This window comes from Benincasa hispida, chromosome 9 (assembly GCF_027475165.1).
Source record: "Benincasa hispida cultivar pf3 chromosome 9, pf3_genome.v1.1, whole genome shotgun sequence".
NCBI classification, from domain to species: Eukaryota; Viridiplantae; Streptophyta; class Magnoliopsida; order Cucurbitales; family Cucurbitaceae; genus Benincasa; species Benincasa hispida.
In genome coordinates, this window is record NC_143486.1 from 78909019 (window position 1) to 78933037 (window position 24019).

Below are 24019 nucleotides of genomic sequence, written 5' to 3' on the forward strand. Positions count from 1 at the left end.
CATATTATAATTAAATTAATTCATGATTTTCTCAATTGTATTAATAAAATGAAGTATCAAAACTCGACTTAGACAAAACTCAATTTAGAATCCATTTATTCTATGATTACTACTCTTATGATTGTATCATATTCGATTTATAAACATTGATATAAAACTTTCAATCAATTGAATTATATGATGAATAAGTTGTTGGATGTTTAGTTACCCGAGCATTTGTGCACTAAAAATCTAACATGTGGCATGTGTGAAATAAAGTGATAGTATGAAATAAGTGTAATCTAGACACCTAATCATTACAATTTTAAAATAGTTGCAAAAATGTTGCAGGATGATGTTGGGGGCATCATGGAAATTGTGGCCACAAGATTATATAGCTGTTTTATTCTTGAGGAATTAATGACAAATGAAAAGGATTTTTTCTTTTTTCTTTTTGACAATGTGAGGGAATCGTATATCTGTCTGTCATTGAAGTTAAGTTGGTAGTACTTTTGGAAAATCTAATTCCTAATACCCTGCATTATTTTATTTTAGCCTAAAGCATACAATATGCAATTTCGTGAACCAAGGAAACAAAACCTCAAAAACTAGAGTAAACTAACATTAAACCATAAGTTTGGAGCCTTGTGAATTTGCATCTTCGGTTGCAACATGCCCTACTCCTGTATGGTCCATAAAAATTGGATCAGTGGATAAATCCGTAAAAGCTAAGCTTATACAATAACGATCACCTTCTCAGATCTCACTAAGATGATTTCGGACCTATTTGAAATGACTTTTAAGTACTAAAAGTGTTCTTAACACTTAAAATAGTCATTCTAAGCCAGCCCTTCTTTTTGTAATCAAACTTGAAAAAGCATTTTCAACAGAGGGAGCATTCGAGTCATATGTTCGACAACTATAAAATATGGATGGGATTTGACCAAATCTTAATTGAGACCTGAAACTCTTAAATAATACATTATGGTTATTACAGGTAATCATTTTATATATTCCCAACATTGTCATGCAAGAACTCAACCAGCAAAAAAGGTAAAAGTTTTGCATCAAACCATACATTAGAATTGTTTCTTAAAAAATCCACTCATGCCGTTTATCCTCCAATCTACCTGGGCTAACTATTCGTTTGTGCTGAAAGCAGACATTTGAGTCGTGAATACCAATTCTCGACCAAAGATCTTTATAACTCCTCACAAGTTGTCAAATACATACTACAGTCATCGTCAACAGGGTAATATTTTTCACAAGATTGATAAAAGTAGTACATGTCTATTGACAAATGACAGCTCGATAGCAGACTGATTTCCTTGCTACATAGAAACTAGTCACTCTCAATTAGGAAAGGTAACAAACCTATAAGATCGAGCATCACTGCTGGTTTGTGTCTCTTGATCTAAACACAATGGAGTGACACAAATCCAATTTGAATATGTCCATTGATGATCTTACAACCAAGTTAAATTGGTGCTCATTATGTAGGAATCCAAAGGAAACATAAAGCCATTTACTAGTTTTCTTATCTTTCGGCAGAAAGGTTCATGAAGATCTTTTCCCATACATAATCTTTTTCTTGATTTTTTATGCAGCTTCTGTGTGGATAACTTTAAAAGAAAGACAGAGATCATCATTCTGTTTTTTAATCGACATTTTGTTCTTCCCCCCTCCCCTTTGATTTCATTGTATTTTTCATATATTGTTGGGATTTGTCTTGTTGGTTCATCTTGTACTTGGATTTTGTTTGTACTTTGGATATTTCATTTATTAATGAAATGGTTTCTTATTATTATTATTTTTTTTATATAGAAAAAGGACAGAGATCCTATAGAAGAATGCAGTCCAGGACTAGGCGTGGGACCTTGTGGCTTGGCTAGAAAGAAATTAACAGATTTCTAATAATAGGGAGAGATATAGGGAAGAAGTTTAAGCTTTGTTTTTTTTTCCCTTTCCAACTCCTTTTGACTATTCTGCCTTCGCAATTAACTTGAACTGAAGTGCCTTCCTTAAACTCCCAATAGGAGAAATTACTTCTTTTTGCATATAAGTTTTCCAAGCGTCTCCTTCTCATCTAAAAACACAGTACAGTAGCAATGTTTTCCCGGTAAAGTTTTATGAAGCATATATTAATATCAAACTCTTCTACAATAATGACAAACCTCTGCATCAGTTGTGCAGGAATATGAACTTTAATAGGACATGGTCTATCCCGTTGAAATTTCCGCCCATTGTCGAGCGGTGCATGAGTGTGGGGCGTGCTACCAGAAATAAAAGTGGAATGTGTAAGAGACCTAGTTAGAGATATAATGGAGTTATTAGTAGAATATTAGTATGGTTAATAGAATGGCAAATTAGTAAATAGTTAATAGGCTGGTTAGGTCTTTTGGTTATAAATAGAGGAAGTAGGGTGGGAATAAGGGTATGGAGAATTTTATGTGAAGATTTCCTAATTGGGAATTTGGGAGAGTCTAGCCCTCTCGAAAAGGCTAGGGTTTATCTTGTTACTTTGCTTATGAGTTATAATTCAATACATTTTCCTATATTTCTATAATTGAATTGTCCTTGAATTTATTCTGTATTCTTGAGTATTGTTCTTGTTAGGAGAAGGTCCTAACAGAATGATGACTCAAAATGAAGGACAACGAAATGGTACCACAAATCAAGTGCAAAAAGATGATGAAGGAAATGAGAATTGGAGAGTACATATAGGAAATCATCTCCGGACCTTTCCTACTCTTATTCCCTCTTTTGGACGACGCTAACGTTATCATAAACCTCGATTTTGCTAAGCTCAACAAGAAGCCAGAATCCTTTTACTCCAGATTATAAACACCCTGATCGGATCTTGGTGATTTGTAATAAGATGCGGGGGTAAGAAAGGATGAAGGTATTGAAGTGTTTGTTGGGTTTAGGATTTGACTGGATTTGGTTCCTTCTTTATCTTTAACTTTAGTTTTCAACTTCAGCATCCAATGGTAGAACATTCCATTCTTAGAACTCAAGGATACAGTTGTACAACCTATAGGATCTGAGGTCGTTAGAACATTCAATTCTCATACACTCTTTTCATATAACGGTGATAAGAACCATTCTCTATCGATTCAGAATCTTTTACTTTACTTGCTTCCTGGGTTTTGGCTGGTACTTCCGAGACAATTAGAATCCATGACAACCAAGAACAACTTGATTATGACAACATTTGACTTCATAATTAGACAATGAGAAAAATCAAAAGATAGATGAAGTAGTAACGGAACCCAATAACTTTCTAACTAGGAGTAGGGAGAGTTTGAAATGCTTTGAACAAGCCATCATTCTCAATGACGACAGTCAATTTCTAACAAGAATCTATATGTGTACCATTTCCAGTCAAAATTAACGAACATTTCGATATATTCAACTAAACACTCACTTTTTAAACAACAGCAAGTAAAAAACACAAAGAATAGATCAGAGAGAAGGAAGGGGTACACTACCGGAAGGGGAAATCGGAGCTTCGCCATAGATGGCTTTGATCCTGGCGAGGGGGACCAAAGCGGAGTCGGTTGAGGCTTCGGCGAAGAGCTGTTGCTTCCAATCCCACATGGTTTTCTTCAGCGCTTTATTGGAATTCAGAAGTGAAACTTTCTCGGCTTCCAGAGCTTCAATTTCCCTCTGCTGCTTGATCGATCTTGCGCTCAGTGCCCCAAAGGAAAGGACCAAACAAACGTTGATAAGGGTGTTGTTGTTGGTGGCATTGGTCACAGTTCGAAGAAATTTGGAGGCTAAGTCCATTCTGCAATGAAGCTCCGAGAACCCTGAGAAGGTTTTTCAGGTTCGTCGTTTTCTTGAGGGGGAGGAGGAAGACAGATCTTTGTGGGCTTTCCCGGCTTGGACTTGAAATAAATTTGGATCGTAACGTGGACCTACGGCCCACTTATTTTAGTCCGAGGAATATTTTATAGGGGATATTTATGAAAGGGATTTTTACATAAAACATCATAAAATAGCCGGACATTTAAAAAATGTCTTTAAATTTGTTTTTTTTTTTTTAAAAAAAGTAGTATTATTGAATTGAAGCTATAGTATCATCATTCGTTGGAATCGAAATATCTGTGAGATCGGAGTCACAATTTGTATCAATTAAATAAATAGTTGAAATTTCCAACGTGATACATTCTTGAAGAGCCCGATATTCTTCTTTCTGATATTATTATGATATTCCAATCCGATTGGGTACCATAAATAGATTCGGGATTTGATCTGCAGAAACAATATAGAATTTTTTTATTTTAACAACATGGAACTTTTTCGTAGATTCCACTGTTTAAAAAAATTCACTTCTACCATAATTCTTAGCAAATAATCTCAATTTTAGTTTAATAGTACATCCCAATAGAGGGCAATCATACTTGTTCAATTTATCTCTTTCAACCTGGATACCATGAGGTGAGAATTGAACCCACGCATGATGGATTCACAATCCACTGCCTTGATCCACTTGGCTACATCCGCCCCCTACCCTATATATAAGTAGAAACTAGAAAAAAAAAAGTTATGTGAATTTTATTAATAATAAAGTAGCATTACCAATCCTTTCGAGAAACAATAAATTGGTTATTGCTCCTTTACTTTCAAGAACTCGTATACACTAAGGCACCCCATAGCATGTTGCCACCATAAGCAGAACCCCATATTTCTTCTAGAGAATTTCCTAATTTTCCAGAGCAAGTTTTAACAAATTTATCATTTTTTATTATTTTTATATATATTTCCCTATTTATGAAATTTTTTTAATGATGGAGAGAGAAATTGCATTTATTATGAAGAGAGAAAATGCATTTAATATGATTTTTTAACATTTTCAAATTGAGAGAGAAAATACATTTATTTTTTTAGATTTTTCCCTTTATTTAATTTAATTGAAGAGAGAAAATGCATTTAATGAAATTTTATTTTCTATTCGTTGGTTTCACGTATTGTTTTTTTTTTTCTTCAGATTTATGGTTATTTAAAATATACCTCGAACCATTTTATTAGGTATTTGAAAATATTCTAACAAATATATGAAATATACCACAATATATAAATTAGAGATTGATTCGATTTTTGACATAAATCACCATAGAATATAACATATAAAATGTACCATGATATATAAATCACATATTGGTTTAGTGTTCGACGTAAGTCATACTATATTTCATTAGTTTCATTTACAGCATATATATCTATTTAAGCAATTAGAAATCCCAACAAATCAAAATTTGTATATATCACAATACATAAAATCTTTAAAAAAAACTCTCAATTTTTATATTATGTAATATATTTCATTGTTTATTTGGAAATATTATAACATATATTATGTATATATTATGTAATATATTCCGTTGTTTACTTGGTGTATATATCGTAGGTATTCTAATAATATATTCCCTTTATGTTTTGATATGTATGTCAATGTATTTCATTGTTTATTTGATGTATATGTCCAAAGCATTATGATATATATGTACTTCTAATTAGGTATCGATATCCCGTTGCTATGATATGTATGTCTCTATACCTTGAAACATTATTTCAGATGTTTGCAAATATTCAAATCAATATATGAAATATACTAGTAAAATGGTAAAACATTTTTAAATATTCTAACATATTTTAAATATACTAGTAAAATGATTATATATATATATATATACACACACACACACATACCATAATTTAGATTCATGGTTATTTTTAAATATATGTTACAAGATTTGCCTTAAATATTTACAAATATTATAAACAATATATGAAATATACTAGTAAGATTGGAAACAAATATATATAAATCACAAATGAACTTAATGTTCATTATATATGGGTGTATATATCATAATAAAGAAAGTCTCAATAAAAAAATCAAAGATATATATTATCTTATATATATCAAAAAGAACATATAAATATATATATATCACAGTATATTTAAAAAAACCACCCTATATATCGAAAACGAAAAATCACCATATGACAGTATATATCAAAAAACCACCATATGACAGTATATATATATATATATAAACCACCCTATATATCACTGTCGACCGTCATCATTCAAAACCCTATGCAATCGGTTCATCTCGCGTTGGATCTGCTCGCCCCATGCTGAAAAAATATCCCTACACTCGATCTGCTTGCCTACGTCGGAAAAATCATCCCATGTCGGAAAAATTGCCCCACGCCAGATCTACTCACCACACGCCGGAAGATGAGCCGAATTTGCTCGCCCTGCGTTGGAAGATTCGCTCCACATCGTCTGTCTCCCGTAGCCAGCCATCTGCAACTCACATTGCCAAGGAGACAAGAGAGGGAGGAGGAAGGAGAAAAGAGAGGGAGATCTGAAGAAGAAATACACAACAAGATATGAGGAATGTGATGACAGCTAGTTAGTGGCCTAAACAGAGGGAGGCGACGGTTGGATCTTGGCAAACGCGTCGTCCATGGTGGCAAGGTGGCAAGGTGGACGGAGGGAGGGAGGCGACGACGGAAAGATGAGAGACAAAGTTTTGAGAGGGAATATTTTGAGAGAGAAATTAAAGATGAAGCGTGGGTGATATATGAAAAAATGAGAGGAAAAAATGAAATTATAAAAAAAAAAAAAAAAATCATTAATGGAGCGTAGATAGAATATGAAAAGTTTTTCCTCTTTTTTAATGCTTGGAGGGTTAAATAGTAAAATGTCATTTACTTTCTTGAAAATATGAAGCTCACTATGACATTTATGAAAAAAAAATGGAAAGTTCAAGACATAAGTGTAATATTGGATTAAAATTAAGGCCTTACATATATAAAGCCCTTTATGAAATTTTATCCAATTATAATGATAAAATTCTAACTTTTGAAACTAAATAACTAAATTTTAACTTTTCTGAAATCATAAAGACTAAATGCATAATTTAAACTCAATTTTAGGTATGCTACAATACATATATATTAGTTGTTAGCGAAAAAACCTAAACTTATGCTCTCAAATTGATGAAATCAAACCCTTTTAGATTTATGAGTTGGGAGTGAGGAAAATCCAACCGAATGGATCTAGATAAATATTGTAATCTTAATTTAAATTTATTTGGAGTTATCATTTTGGCCCTTAAAGAAAAAAAAGTATATAGTCTCAGTCGTGTTTAATAAAAGAAAGTGGCAAATATAACAATGAAGTCGAAGCCTGAAATATTAGGATATATAACAAAATACAAAATACATACATACATACAATGTACATACATATATATATATATATATATAACAAATTTTAGAAATAGTTCTTAAAGTCTATCAATGATAGACCATATCACTAATAGAAGTCTATCAATAATAATCTATCACTAATAGATTTTTACTATATTTTCAATTCTTTTAAAATATTGTTATACACTCTATTAACTCTAAAAGTGCTATCTATTATAATTACCTAAAGTGCTATCTATTATAATTACCTAATAGAATATGAAACATAAACTTCATACACAATGGATGGGCAAGACTTTTGAGAGTTTAATGGATTGTAATATTGATGAAATTTTAGAGAAATATGACACAATCTGAATAGTTTATCAATTTGACAGCAAATTTTGAATGACTCAGCTCACATAGAAATTAATTACTTTCAGAAGAGTTTTACATTGCCTTTTACATAGATATAAGCAAGAGTTGAATAAAAGGTGATAATTCAAGAAAATTGAATCCTTAAATCTAAAATTCAATTGGATGTGACTGAAATAAATACTTCTGATCAAATTTAAAAGTAAAACTCAAAATTACATGCATTGAGTGGTAACTCAATTTGACAATTTACTGTGTATTATAATATCATATTCCTTTTATTCTAGTTTTCACTTCCACACAGCAAGCACTTTAGGTGCATTCTTAAAGTGTCCAATTTTTTTATTTTATTTTTTTTTTGGAAAGAGCAAAGTGTATCCATTTTTTAAGTTAACACAATATTTAGGAAAGGCGTGATTTGAAATTTTGACCTCTTGGTCAAAGACATATATGCTTAAATCAGGTAAGCTTAGATTGACATTATAATATACTAAGCTTTTATTCAAGTTTCACAGTATTACCCCGGAAGTCAATTTGGGAAAATAGATATTCATTTGCATTTAATGTCTATGGGGAGAATACATTTATGTTATTGTAAACCTATTTGGGTAGACTAACAGAGAACAACATATCTCCATGAAACCAACTTAATATTTAGGCCTTAGGGTCTTAGATTGGGGACAATATATTCGACTGCTGATGCAGAAAGCAGATCAGCTCATTCCTAAATGTAGTAATATAAGCTGTAAAAAGTTGCATCAAACCCTTCAAAGCAAGCCACCTTTCTCAAAGAACACGTACACATAAGGAGCATCTACGACTCAATGGTAATATGTACAAATTTGTAAATATAATAAGAAGTTGCTTACAGGTTTGATTTCTTATCTTCAGAGTACAAAAGATAGTTCCAAGTTGGATTCCTGGGGAGAAAGGTGTCCTGAGAGACAAAAATGGTTCACTTAGTAAAAGATGCCATGCAAGACATAATACCGAAACCGAACTGAAAAATAGGTTCTAAATATAGAACAAATGAATTAAAAGATCTCAGCATTGCACTTCATACGAGGGCCAAAACACTTCAAACACCCAACTCCTAATTTAGACAACAAACGAAAAAGAAGAAGAAATAGAACATGCTGATAGGTAAAGGAATAAAGGATTATGAAGAGTTGCAAATGGCTCTTTGATTGGGTGACGAAGCAACATCTGTCTATTGAGTATTCCCTTATTTTAGTTAAATAAAATATCTTGAAGAAAGAAGAATGAAAGTTGAAATATTGGAAACACCAATTATAGAGTATAAACTTAATGACTCTGTTGTTTGTAACAATCAAAAGAAAGAACAATTATAATTCTTCAGCAAGAGTATATCTTCAAGATCCTACGAACAACAAATCTCTAGATAACCTGAATATTCATGGAAGCCCAGTAAAAACCTCTCATTGTTTCTTTCAGTTTCAATCCAAATTCATAGGTCAGCATATTTAACCCAAAGAATCCTTGTATTGTCCTTGAGTGTCTAGCCACGTGGTCCTTTTCTCATTCAACAGATTTATAGACAGAAAGGAGCCAGTTCAGCGGACTTGTGTTTCACACAATCCAAGCAAGTATGGTTAAATTCTATAGAATCTACATTGGGGATTCTTAAGCCATCCTTGTCTTCCCAAGTTGTGTTTTATTTGCCTTAGAATCAGGCATGATAGTTGAGTTTGGTTCTGGGAAGACCATTGGCTTGAATACGGTCCACCATCGTAAGGGTGATTTTGGCTTCTCTCTTGTGTTTTGGTTTCATCTCTGTACTATAGAGTAAGGGATCGGCAAGTTTGAATGATGGATTCCTCTAGGGTCTTCTCTTCCATGTCTTTCTATCCTCACTGATATTCATCTTCTTCTCAAACTCCCCCTGTTAGGTTCCAGCTCCTGTAACCAATGTAAACAACACAAGAAACAAGAATGTGCACCAGAAAAACAGGGTATTCACCCCTCTCGAGTATTATTTATATCCCAGGTGAATGTTTGCACAAGAAATCTGAATAACTCAGCCACTAACAAAAGAAAGAAACCAGAACAAATATTCAACAAAGGAAAAGAAAAACCCAACAACACCAGCCAATTCGAGAGGGCTAGCTTTCTCTCCTTCAGCTTCGGATGCTTCACCTCCAATTCATTTCCTGCCTTCTATGTCTCCCTCCATTCCGTTATATAGCACAGCCTCATAGTCCCCTCCTCCTATGATTCCCTCATCCAAACGGTTATGATCATCCTCCACTATCCTAGGAGCAATTCCCCTTTTATCCCTCCTCTTGTATGTATGAATGATTGGGGGTCTAACAATACCGCTCTCTTCGAAATGCACCTTGTCCTCAAGGTGTAGTTGGGGAAATTGCTCTTCCATCAGATGCACTCCTCCCATGTAGCGTCGCTTTCTGGCAGCCCCTTCCATTTAATCAACCATTCGTTTGCAGCTACTTCTCCGTTCCAACGAATTCCCATAATGAATTCTAGGACTATTTGAAGTTCAAATTCCTCGGTCAAGATAGGGTGGTAAACCCTTGTTTGTTCCCCCAATTTCTTTTTCAGCTGAGATACATGGAACACATCGTGAATTCTTGCTTCAGGAGGTAGCTCTAGCTTGTATGCGACTTCCCCAATCTGTTCCTTCACCTTGTATGGACCGTAGAATTTTGGGACCAGTTTTTCACACCTCTTCCTTGCCAAGGACCTTTGTCTGTAGAGTCTTAAGTTTCAAGAACACCTCTTCTTCCACCTCCAATTGTAATTCTCTTCTATTCAGATTTGCTTGCTTCTTCATCCTATCCCTTGCCAGCACTAGATGTTCTTTTAAGGCCTTCAATGCAGCATCCCTGTCCATCAACTGTTGTTCCACCAAGTCATTTGAAGTTTTCTTCTCACCATAGGATACTAGTGATGGTGGTTTCCTTCCAAATAGAGCTTGATAGGGTGTAGTTTTGATGGAAGAATGGAATGTGGTATTGCCCAAGGAATCCATCCACTTGCTCCCTTTCAACGGTTGTTCATTACAAAAACATCTTAGATACATCTCTAAACAACGATTTACCCGTTCTGTTTGGCCATCTGTTTGCAGGTGGAAAGTCATGCTTCTTTTCAATACGGTTCCCATCATTGAAAATAATTCCTTCAAAAAATGACTGAGGAAGATTTGGTCTCGATCTGTCACTATAGATTTGGGAACTCCGTGATGTCGTACGACCTCTTGTATGAAAGCCTCAGCCACTTGCTTTGCAGTAAAAGGATGTCTTAATCGTACGAAATGAGCATGTTTGCTAAGTCTGTCCACAACCACCATGATAACATCAAATCCTTCTGATTTAGGCAACCCTTCTACAAAATTCACCGTTAGATCATCCTAAACTTATTCAGGAATAGGTAAAGATTGTAACAGCCCAACTGGCTTTAAGGATTCTGCCTTATTCCGTTGGTAAGTGCCACATTGTTCCACATACTTCATTCCCGGCCAATAAACTTCCCCTGACATCCTCTTGTATGTTCGAAGGAAACCTGAATGCCCACCGAGTACCGAGTCATGGAAGGTATGCAACATCGAGGGTTTCTTGGATAGCACTAATCTCCCTTTATAAAACAGCTTCCCACGAATCAACTAGTAATTGGCCTTTCCCTCCGGATCTTCCTTGAGTTTAGCTATTATGGCTTGGAGCTCTTCATCTTCTCGGACCTCATCGAGTATCCTGTCAACATTGAGTAAAGCTGGAGCGGACATGACCATCAGTTCTTCATTAGGGGGAATTCGGGAGAGTGCATCCACTGCTTTGTTCGTGAGACCGGGCTGATACAAAATCTCAAAATCATATCCCAATAATTTGGTTAGCCATCTTTGGAACTGTGGTTGTACTTCCCTCTGCTTAATAAAAAAATGCAACGCTTTTTTATCCGATACCATGGTGAATTTGCTTCCCAAGAGGTAATGCCTCCATTTTTGGACTGCCAATACTACTACCATCAGTTCCCGCTCATATACTGACTTTCTTGTGCTCGTGGAGATAGTTTTTGACTAAAATACGCATTCGGCTTCAAATTTAGAGTAAGCACTGGTTCCCAACCCATGCCCCAAAACATCTGTTTCAATCAAAAAAGCATTGAGAAGTCTGGTATCGCTAACACCGGAAGTGAAGTCATGGCCTGCTTTAGTTCCTCAAAGGCTCGATTCGCTCGCTCGTCCCAATGGAAGGCATTTTTCTGTAATAACTGCATACTTTTGTACAAACCGTCGATAGTATCCCGTGAGGCCTAAAAAACCCTCAACTCTGTTACTATAGTAGGCCTTGGCCACTGCAATATCACTTTTACTTTCTCCCCATCAGCTTCCACCCTTCTTGTGATACCCAACGACCGAGATATTGAATTCTAGGCTGACAAAATATGCACTTCTTCTTATTTGCGAATAGTTTATGATCTCTCAGAAGGTTGAAGACCACAGCCAAATGGGTTTCGTGAGTGGTAATGTCAGGGTTGTAGACTAATATGTCATCAAAGAAAACCAAGATAAACCTCCTAAGGAATGGCTTGAAGATTTGGTTCATCAATGATTGGAATGTTGCCGGTGCATTAGTTAATCCGAAAGGCATGACAAGGAACTCGTAATGGCCTTCGTGTGTCCGGAAGGTTGTTTTCTCAATGTCTTCTTCCCTCATACGTATTTGGTGATACCCAGACCTTAGGTCTAATCTAGAGTAAACCGGAGAACCATGGAGCTCATCGAGTAATTCCTCGATCACCGGAATAAGGAATTTGTCAGCGATCCTTATTTGATTCAATTTCTAGTAATCCATACAAAATCTCCAACTTCCATCTTTCTTCTTTACCAACAATACCGGACTAGAATAGGGACTTCGGCTAGGCCTGATAATTCCCACCTCGCGCATTTCCCCAACGAGTTTCTCGATTTCTTCCTTTTGCTTGTACCCATATTTATATGGTCTTACATTGACGGGCGATCGTCCTTCCAAGGTGTTGATATGATGGTCTACCTCTCTTTTGGGAGAGAGTTCGGTTGGAATCCCAAAAATATCTTCATTCTCTTCGAGCAAACATTGAATCATCACGAGCAACTTCTCCACCCTTTGAGCAACTTCATCTTCAATCACATCTCGATCATCCGTTATTTCAACGTTCTTAAAAACCCAAGGTCCTCCTCCTCCCATACTTTGGCCAAGGCCTTTAATGATATTTCTGAGTGAGTGAGTGTCGGATCCCCTTGTAAGGTTACTACTCAATCCCCCTCCATGAAGCTCATAGTCATTGAGGGCCAATGCACCCCCACAAATCCGATAGTGTAGAGTCACTGCATTCCTAAGACCACATCCATCTTGCCCAGGTCTATCGAAAGAAAATCAATTGTAATAATCAATTATTGTAATATTAATGTAATAGATTTACATACCCCCTTGCCTTGAAGCGCTTCCCCATTGCCTATCACCACGCCATAATTTCTAGTGGACGTTATTGCAAGCTTCAACTCGTTGATCAGCCTCTGATGAATGAAATTATGAGTCGCTACACAGTCTACAAGAACGATTACTTCTCTTGCCCCAATGTTTCCCCTCACCTTCATCATTCCTCGTTTCGAAAACCCCATCATAGAACACAGGGATACTTCGGCATATTCTATCATTTCATTGTGTTAAGTTCTGGCGCTTCTTCTGCTTCTTCTTCCCCGGTTTGATCCGTTACCTCATCTTCTGTGGTAATGAATAACATCAACTCATGATTCTCTCTTTATTTACAATGATGACCGGTCGCGTATTTCTCGTTACAACGAAAACAAAGTCCTTTCGCCAACCATTCTCGATACTCGATGTCCGATAGTCGTCTGACTAAGGGTTCTATCTTCGTAATGTTCCCTTTGATGGGAATAGTAACCTGTTTTAACTTAAGCGCCAAGTTACGATCACTAATCAGATGGGCCTTGCACATATTGGCGTCCAAGCCCCCAGGTTGTCTACTGATGACCTCTGCACGTATCGCTGGGTCCAATCCATTCAAGAACGCGCCGACTAGAACCTCTTCTGGCATCTCCAGTAGTGGGGCCGAGTATGTCACAAATTTCTTCACATAATCCGCGTAACTGCCATCTTGCTTAATCCTTAGCAATCCAGCTCCGAGGCTCCCCTCTGTTGAGGGTCGATAATGCTCGAACATCCTCTGTTTAAGTTCCTCCCACGTTCCAATAGGTCTCTGGTTATGGCTCCACCTGAACCAGTCCACCTCGTCTAGTGCGAAACTCACCACAGCCACCCTCACCTTCTCTTGGTCATTGAGTTCATGGATCTCGAAGTAATGCTCGGCACGATATACCCACGATTCCGGATTCTCACCATTGAAGACAGGCATTTTCGTCGTTTATATTTATTTTTATCAGTGCTTCCACCCCCCGTCTGATGGGTAGACTCAACTTCCTCCATCTTCCCCTTGGTTTTGTTTCGTGAACCTTCAGTAAGTCCCGATTCTTTAGTCCTCTTCATCGAGTTGTTTTCCCTTATATCCTCGGAGAGTTTTTTCCACGCTCTTACATAGACCCAAGAGTAGGTCCTTCATAGCTGAAATCTCCTTCGTGGCTTCGACCCTTTCCTCGATCTATTTTTGTGCCATTTGCCTTGTTCGCCTCAGGGTTGTAATGGCTCTGATACCAATTTGTTAGGTTCCAGCTCCTGTAACCAACGTAAACAACACAAGAAACAAGAATGTGCACCAGAAAAACAAGGTATTCGCCCCTATCAAGTATTATTTATATCCCAGGTGAATGTTAGCACAAGAAATCTGAATAACTCAGCCAGAAAGAAACCAGAATAAAGATTCAACAAAGGAAAAGAAAAACCCAACAGCACCAGCCAATTCAAGAGGGCTAGCTTTCTCTCCTTCAGCTTCGAATGCTTCACCTCCAAATCATTTCCTGCCTTCTATGCCTCCCTCCATTTCGTTATATAGCACAACCTCATGGTCCCCTCCCTCTATGATTCCCTCATCCAAACGGTTATGATCATCCTCTAACACCCCCTCACCCAACTTGCAAAGTTATGGTAAGTCAAAATTTGTCTCTCTTTTGGTCGGTTTCTGTTGTATATGGAAAGTCTTCTCCTTCCTCTTACCCATTTGGAATGTTATTTCTTGCAATTAGTATTCATTCTTTTTCTATATTATTCTTTCCTTATTTCCATTCTTTTTACCATTAAGTATCTTTGTCATATTTGGCAATTATTATTGTCATATAAAATCGACTTTAAAGACTCTGGATGGGTATATTTCGTTCCTTGGCAGCAACAATTGCATGCGAACACGGGATACCTAGTGAGTCGAATTCTTTACACATGCATTCCTTCGTGTGAAGATTAACAATACCGTCCAATCGATTATCTCGCACGTGACCCGATAACAATCAATAGGCTCAACCTGATATCGTCTACCCTTATCGACCTCACTTGCCAATCGGGTTTCACAGTAGTCAGAGTGCAATGTCGCTCGAGATGCCTAATAATTCCTCCGTTCGTAGAACCACGATTGGAGCATTCCTCTAACATGTTCAATCAAGCATACTATGGGCAATAGTCGATACTCTTTAGTTAACAAATTGAAACATTCTGCACTGTTGGATGTCATGTTATCATATCTTCGTTCTATTTGGTAAACTCGTGCCCACCTTTGAAGACCGATGTCTTCCAGATATTTCGTGAAAGCACTGTCTCGAAAACTACAGAGTTCGTCCCATTTTGTCTGGAACTCTGTCATGCGAAATGCCTTTGTTGCATCTCTAAATATCCCAACAATCGTGCTATCCTTAAAGTTTGTAACAAAATTTGTTCTATGTGTCATGTGCACAATCCATGAAATGTCGTGGGAAAAAATACACAAATAACATTACTGATAGATACCATCCGATCAAACACAATCACCAGATTATCGGGTTCTTTGATACTGCATTTCAAGTTTGACATAAACCATTTCCATGATCGATCGGTTTCATTGTCCACTATTGCATATGCTAGTGGGTATAATTGATTGTTCCCGTCCATAGAAACCGCAACCAACATGGTGCCTTTGGATTTTTCTTTCAAGTACGACCCATCAACAATTATCATAGGCCGACAGCTTGCAAAAACACTAATACAAGGCCCTAATGTCATAAACATATACTTGAAATGCACCTCATCTTCAAGTTCGATCTCAAAGACTGTACCCGGATTCTCTATTTTTAACGTTTCTTCATAAGCATGTAGTATGGAGTATGAGTATTCTGGAATACCTCTAATGAGATCATATGCGGCTTCCCTTGCACGCCGCGCTTTATCATAACTTATGTTCACGCCATAATCTCTCCCCATATTCTCAACAATATGACAAGGTTTATAAATACGTCCTATTCCCATTAACTTATTTTTAATCAACTGACCAACAACCGTAACAATTGCTTGTCTATGATCGTGATTTAGAATTCCAATGGAACATGTGTGCAAACTGCGGTACTTTGTGATCTTGAATATATCAGACCCTTCCATTTTCACTGCACGAAGGCTCCAATTACAAGTCTCCCCAATATATTTGACATTGAACAAAGATTTGGTTGACTTCCTGAACCTAAATTCAAAATTTTTGTTAATGGACAAAATAGATAATCTCATTTTCAAGTCCTTTTTACTCAAAAATAATTGACCAACTTCAACATCCTCTATCCTAGATGAAGAGGTACCAGGCATAATCAACTCTGCCCTATGACTTGAAGACACAGATGGTGGAACCACTGAAGCTGCTGTAGAATGATGCACATCTCCATGATCACGATCCATTTCATTCAATCTTGTTGGTTACTCATTAACATCCACTGAAGGACCACAACTTTGCTCTGGATGACCACAATCCATATAATCGAATCTAGATGGTCTCTCATTACCAACAACTGAAGTACCGCCCAATTTTGAATTCAATCCTGTTGGATTAGTGCGGTTGTTGTCTAGTGATATTGTTGATGGTACAGTGTTGGTAGACAATGGAATATCATCCTCTTCCTAACAAAACTGATATGATTCCTCGTATTGTCTGTCCACAGTCATATCATTATAACTCACATTTCCAAACCACATTCTAATATTTTCGTCCAGATTCGATTTCAGCGTTACAGATAACTGAAGTCTACTAAGGTCTTCTCGAAAAAGAAGGAAGCTAACATCGTCAGCATTCCTTATGTATTGTGGAGGGGCTTCATATTCAAGCTTATATTTAACTCTCAGTATAAGATCAAACTCTGAAGAACTGATATTTATAACCATGTAAATGTGAGATTTAAGTTCTTCATACTTCAATGAAATAGGCACAATGATTCCTGTCAACTGTCCCCCAATATACAAACTTTCATTCTCATCTCAATCACCTCCATATCGAATAAGTAGAAACTTTTTTGTCATCTTACAAAGCAAGAGAACATTTGTCATTAAGTTGTACAAACAATTGAAGTGTACTCTCGCTCTCTCTTAATCTTGCTCTCTCTCGTAATCTCGCTCTCCCTTAATCTCGCTTTCTCTCTTACTCTGGCTCTCTCTCTTACTCTTACTCTTTCTTACTCTCGTTCTATCTCTCGCTCTCTCTCTCCCAATACAAAATTTTGTAATGCTACCTTTCCAAAAACAACACAGCAAAAATAATTAAACGGACTCAAAATAATGAAAACCTGTTTCGTTCTGAAAAAACCTCGTCTTGGAAATCCCCGTTCAAAAAATCTCCATTCAACAAAACACCGTCGAAAACCAGAGAAGTAATCACCGTTGAAATGGAGTTTAGAGTTTAAAAAAATCACCATTGTATTGTGTTTAGGTGTTATTGATTTGAGGCTTCCGTCATTAAAATTGTCAAATCATTCGTACACTGACGAGCAATCACATCAAACTTGGGAATTTCAAGCGAGAGCGAGAATGTTTAATCAGACAAGAGCGAGACTTACCTCGTGAGACACTTGTGAGGGCAATTTACGTAATTTGGCATGGCGATGATGTCAGCAAAAGGTCAATTAACATTATTTTTTAAAAATGGATCATTTGACATTTTGGACCAAAAAATGGGTCATCCATACAAATTTCCCAATCCTCGGGTCTCTACATACTGAATGCTCTTAAGTCTCAAGTCAAGGAGTTAGGTCTTAGCAAATCTACTTTTGTTATTTCTAACGACAATTATGATAGTACAACTACTTTTGTTGCTTCTAAAGACAATTATGATAGTACAATAATGTTATGGCATAATCGTTTAGGACATTCTAATTTTCTAGATTTGAAACGAATCCTTCCAGATATTTTTAATAAAAGTTCTCAATTTTTTCAATGTGAGTCTTATGAAATGGCAAAGTTGGCTCGATCTTCATATCCGATAAGTACTTATAAACCCACTTATCCTTTTCCTATGATGCATAGTGATGTTTGGGGGTCTAGTAGAGTTCAGAATGTAACAGGAGTAAATGATTGTTTTCTTTATTGATGATCACACTAGACTTACTTGGGTGTTTTTAGTGAAAGAAAAATCTGAGGTCATTGCCATATTTCAAAACATGTATGTCATGATTCTCAATCTCTTTAATACTAAAATCCAAATCCTTCACACTAATAATGCTAAGAATTTTTTTAGCACATCCTTAAGAAAAATTTTGAAAGAAAAAGGTATTGCCCACTTAAGTACATGTCCTAACACTCCCTAGCAAAATGGAATTGCGGAGAGAAAAAACAGACATCTCTTAAAAGTTTATAGAGCTCTAATGCTTTTCGCTAACACCCCCCATCAGTTTTGGGGAGATGTTATTCTGACAGCCACATACCTTATTAATAGAATGCCCTCTCAGATATTATGATTCAAAATTCCCTTACAAAAATTTAAGGAAGTATTTCCACATAATAGATTATTTCTCGAGTTCCCTTAAAAATATTTGGTTGTACGGTCTTTTTGTTCAAGATCATTGACCTAATAAGAGTAAATTAGATCCTAAGGCAATCAAATGCATCTTTCTCGGTTATGCTCCAAGCCAAAAAGGATACAAATGCTATTCACCAACCATTAAAAAGTTTTGTACCTCCATGGATGTAACTTTCTTTGAAACTCAACCTTATTTTCAAAACAAGGCACCATTGAACCTTCCACTCACCTGAAAACGAAATTCTTCTTGAAAACGAAGGAACCCCAAAAACAGATTTCACTGAAGAGAGTACTCCATTTCTACATGAAACTGATGTTTCCAATCAAAATACACTTGAATGTAGGAAAGATCCTATAGTCTATACTCGAAGAAAAAACACTCTTGGACATGAACCAGTACTCAGTCAAAACCCAATCGGAATGCAGGAAAATCATGTCTCCAACTCCACAACGGAAACACTCACTGAAGACATTGATCTTCCTATTGCAAAACGAAAAGAGGTAAGAACTTGTACGATGCATCCCATTCAAAACTACCTATCCTACAAACATCTCTCTCCCAAGTTCAAAGCATTTACAACTACACTATCCAAAATACACATTCCGAACAATGTCTATGAAGCCTTCAAAGACATCAATTGGAAGGAAGTTGTACTAGACGAAATAAAGGCCTTGGAAAAGAACCAACACATGGGAAATAACAGACCTACCTCCAAGGAAGAAAACAGTAGGATGCAAATGGATATTCAACATCAAATACAAAACTAATGGAGAAATAGATAGGCTCAAAGCTAGACTCGTCGTCAAAGGTTCACCCAGTCTTACAATGACTACCAAGAAACATTTGCCCCGATAGGAAAATTAAATACTATTTGTGTCCTTTTTTCCTTAGCAGTGAATAATGATTGGATACTTCACCAATTAGATATAAAAAATGTCTTCCTTAACGGAGACTTAGAAGAAGTGTATATGGATATACCTACCGATATAAAATCAACTAAAACCATGAATAAGGTATGCAAACTCAAGAAATCCCTTTATGGCCTAAAATAATCCCCTAGGGCTTGGTTTGAAAAATTTTCAAAAGTGGTAAAGAAAAATGGGTACTCGCAATGTCAATCTGACCATACTCTTTTCGTCAAACATCCTTGCAAGGGTAAAATAGCAATTATCATTGTCTATGTAGATGACATTATTCTTACCGGAGATCATGAAGAAGAAGTAAGAAATCTAAAGCTACTCTTACCAAGGAATTTGAAGTAAAAGGCTTAGGCAACCTTAAAGACTTCCAAGGGATGGAAGTGGCCCGCTCAAAAACAAGTTTGAGCATTTCTCAAAGAAAATACATCATTGATCTTTTAAAGGAAACAGGTATGCTTGGATGTAAGCCCACCAATACTCCCATTGACATAAATCATCACATAATCAAAGAAAACACAATGGTTAACAAAGATCAGTATCAAAGGCTAGTTGGAAAATTGATTTACCTAACTCACACTAGACCTGATATCTGTTTTGCAGTTAGCTTTGTAAGTCAATTTATGAACAGTCCAACATGCAAGCTGTTTACAGAATACTTAGGTACTTGAAAGGAACTCCAGGAGAAGGATTATACTTCAAGAAATCTAGGAAAAGAAACATTGAAATTTTCATAGATGCGGATTAGGCAAGCTCAAAAATAGACAGAAGATCAACTACTGGATATTGTACCTTTGTTTGGGGAAACTTGGTCACTTGGCGAAGCAAGAAACAATCAGTAGTATCCAGGAGTAATGTCGAAGCTGAACTAAGAGTGCTTGCTCAAGGAATATGTAAGGGAACGTGGCTCAAAAGCATCCTATCTGAACTTAAAATCAAATAAAAAAACTGATGGAGATACACTGTGATAATAAAGCTACTATAAGTATCGCCAAAGACCCGGTTCATCATGATCGCATAAAACATGTGGATATTGATCGACACTTTATTAAGGAGAAAATTGAAAACAAAAGTATCTCACTCAACTGCATACCTACCAAGAGGCAGATTGCTGACATTCTTACAAAAGCCCTATTCAAGAACGTGTTTGAAATCTTAAAAGCCAAGCTGGACTTAATCAACATATACAATCCAGCTTGAGACAGAGTAACGAATATGGAAAGTTTTCTCCTTCTCTTTACCCATTTGGAGTGTTATTTCTTGCAATTAGTATTCATTCTTTTTCTGTATTATTCTTTCCTTATTTCCATTTTTTTACCGTTAAGTGTTTTTGCCATATTTGGCAATTATTATTGTATATATAAGGGATACACCCCCTTGTAAAGAATGAGAAAGTAAATTGAGAAAATTCAGAAATTCAACAATTTCTTTCTTGTGAGAGAATGAATGCCACCGATTTCATGTAGAATTCCTCCTCGACAACCATTTTCCTGTATTCTCTTTGCAGGGAGGACCCTCAAGGATCATATAACGTCCTATGGTTGTGTTGTGCCATCTTTCCATGCCGATTTGAGGGAAGTTTTTCCAGGCTGTTGTAGTTGTGTCAGCCCCTCAAGGTGATAAGCTAAGTCTGATGAGATCTTGGTTCATTCACCCTTCCCAGACAGACAGGCTATGTTGTGGAAGGCAGATTCATATTTTGTTTTGTGGTCTATCTGATTTGAGAGAAGCATAAGGATGTTCCAAAGAAAGAGAAAACATTGATGTTTTGCCCTCTTCACTTCACAGCATCCCTTTGGCCTGCTGATTGTAATTTATTCTGGAATTTCCATCTGTTTTTACTTGGTAAATAATCGGGGGTCCTTATCGTAATATCCAAGCAACGATTTACTTTGATTTAAGAGTAACTGTACAGATGAACCATTCATAAAACCTAACCTCCATTCATAAAACCTAACCTATCTTTTAACTTCATGAACTATCATGTTGAATTCGAGAGAGGTAATCGTTTAATGAGAAAAATGGAGAGATAAGGGAAGAGAAACCTATACGGAATATTCCCTGTCTACCCAAAGAAAAAATGGCAACATAGACATCTATTGGGAAAACCAATATATATATGCACCAAAGCATCATCGACCATTGAAAAATACGCAAATGGGTAAAAGTAAAAATCTCAGAAGTGATTTCTGTGAGTTTATTCTATGTACTTTCTTCTCCTATCCAGTCTTCATAAGAACTCTTCTCACTTTGCCTGTCCTTTCTGATTTGGGACATATAGCAGGAATGCAGTTTCACATAATACATTCTAAACATATTGGTAAACTATCAAAGTAGAATGAAACAGCACAGACGAAGGAAAATGAGATGACATTTACAATTCTTTTGCAGATTGTGACTTCTCTTTAAGGTGCTGCACGATGTATTGGCTTGAACATTCGCATTCTCTTTTGATTTTCTCTTTTCTCATACAATGGAGTGGCCATATTTCCTACGGGCCTACAACTAATCACATTTCTTTCTCGATTCTGGTTATTTGGAAGTTGCTTTCAAACGATTCCACAAAATTGGAGTATTAGATGATATGATATTAAATTTATCTTCACCCATCATTGAGTCACTCAGCCATTTAAAAAGATGAAGTCTGCTGGCCACTAAAATTCGAAGTTACCATATAGGAAGAAAGAACAGAATTCACTGCTAAAATCGAACCCCAAAACATCTACTACAAATTTAAGAGTTAAGTAGGAAAAACATCCAAACCCATTAATCTACTTCCATAGCCATATACAATCGCAAAAGAACAATGGTATTAAATTTCAAGATGAGTAAACACGCACCCAAGAACGCAGCCATGACCCCAAACGATCAAAATAAACCAAAACATAACAAATCCGTAGTAAGGAATCAAGAGTATGAGAAGTTAGTCAGAACAAATTGAAACCGAAGATCAAAATTACAAGAAACCCTAGAAAATTGGAGAGAAGAGAACTCACGGAAATGTAGGAACAGGAGGGAATGACGGGCAAGGAATTGGCGTCAGCGTGATTGAAAGCGGCGACGCAGAGATGAGAAGCCAATCCCAAACCCCTTTTGGAAGAAGGAACGAAAGTGTGGATCATATCCATGACTTTACCCCCATTTTTTATCACGTACTGAAGATATGCCTTCTTGTCCTCTGTTTCGAACCTCTGTTGAGCTTCATTCCAAATAATCTTTGGGGCGTCGGTTCCAGATCCTGCTACAGGGTTTGTATTTGTCATGTCTACCCGATTGAAGTCCTCACCAACGCATGAACTCCGTTGATTTGGATCGAGTTTGAAACTGACAAACAGAGGGAGAAATTGGACGACGACAAGAAGTGTGATGCAAGTTCCCCCAGCCGCCCAAGACAATCGAACGTTATATAGATATACCTTAATAAGAGAACTCAACTATGCTTAGATTATCAATTTAACTTGGAAAATCGAGCACTTTCAAAAGAGGGAAAAAAAAGAAAAAAAAGAAAAAACACTTATAAAATCGACCAAACTAATAACAATGCTCACCTACAAACTAATAACAATGCTAGATGTCTTTTTCAGTTTCTGATTTTATATTTGAGTCGGATTTTTCCTTTCGAATTTAGCAACAAATATGGTGAAGGGTGTCGTGGTCAAGTCGGTTTATTTGAAGAACATCCAAATGGCTGTTTGAATAGCAAATATTGTTTTAAGAGGTAGATATTAAATATCTGAATTTAAATATTTAAAATATTTAATATTTGTATCCATATATGTAGAATAATTAATATCTTGAAGTTAAAAATATATATTCAACTTATCAATTTTATATATAGGAAATATATATTCAACTTATCAATTTTATATATAGGAATCAAAATTAAATTATTACTTAATTAAATAAAAGAATCTGATCGATGAAGTCATCAATTAAATTTAACATTATTTAGTTTATTACGATATCAATTAATTATTTAATTAATTAAAATAAAAATAAATGAATATTTTTATATTAAGTGTAATTAAATTATTAAATTTAATTACTAAAATATTTAAAATAACACAAATTAATTAGGGTTGTTTTCAAATATAGAAAAATGAATCAAAATATTTTCAACTAATGATAAAATATCATAGTCTATTTGTGATAGACCGCAATAGACAGCGATAAGACAAACATAGATAGTAGTCTATTGTGGTTTATCACAAATAGGCTATGATATTTTGCTATTAGTTGTAAATATTTTGGTTCATTTTCAAAAATATTTACTATCAAATAGTCTATCACGAATTTACTATCAGATAAACACATATAGTAGTCTATCGTTGTTTATCACAGATAAACCGTAAAATATTACTGTTAGTTGTAGATATTTTTAACAATTTTGTCATTTAAAATAATTTTTTAATTAATTATTATATCGATAATTAATGACAATAATTTATTAAGATAACATAAAATATTATTTATAAAAATATTAGTTAAAATTTATTATGTCTAAATAGTATATTTATATTAATTGAAATTAATAGTAATGAATAATCGATATTAATTTATTAACTAATTAGGTTATATTTTCTCTTCATCT

At 35.7% G+C, this 24019-nt stretch overlaps 2 protein-coding genes across 2 annotated transcripts; both read right to left on the reverse strand.

Moving 5' to 3' along the window:
* Positions 1-355: 355 nt before the first annotated feature.
* On the reverse strand, positions 356-3842 carry LOC120085226 (uncharacterized). The gene is made up of 2 exons (XM_039041124.2): positions 3471-3842; positions 356-662 (listed from the first exon to the last, which is right to left on the reverse strand). Exons 1-2 carry the CDS (start codon positions 3766-3768, stop codon positions 604-606), a joined length of 357 nt encoding a protein of 118 aa, XP_038897052.1. The 5' UTR covers positions 3769-3842; the 3' UTR covers positions 356-603.
* Positions 3843-5875: 2033 nt separating this feature from the next.
* LOC120085430 (Acyl-CoA N-acyltransferases (NAT) superfamily protein) lies at positions 5876-22994 on the reverse strand. The gene is made up of 4 exons (XM_039041392.2): positions 22977-22994; positions 22425-22844; positions 8436-8503; positions 5876-6362 (listed from the first exon to the last, which is right to left on the reverse strand). Exons 2-4 carry the CDS (start codon positions 22689-22691, stop codon positions 6212-6214), a joined length of 486 nt encoding a protein of 161 aa, XP_038897320.1. The 5' UTR covers positions 22692-22844; positions 22977-22994; the 3' UTR covers positions 5876-6211.
* Positions 22995-24019: the final 1025 nt, after the last annotated feature.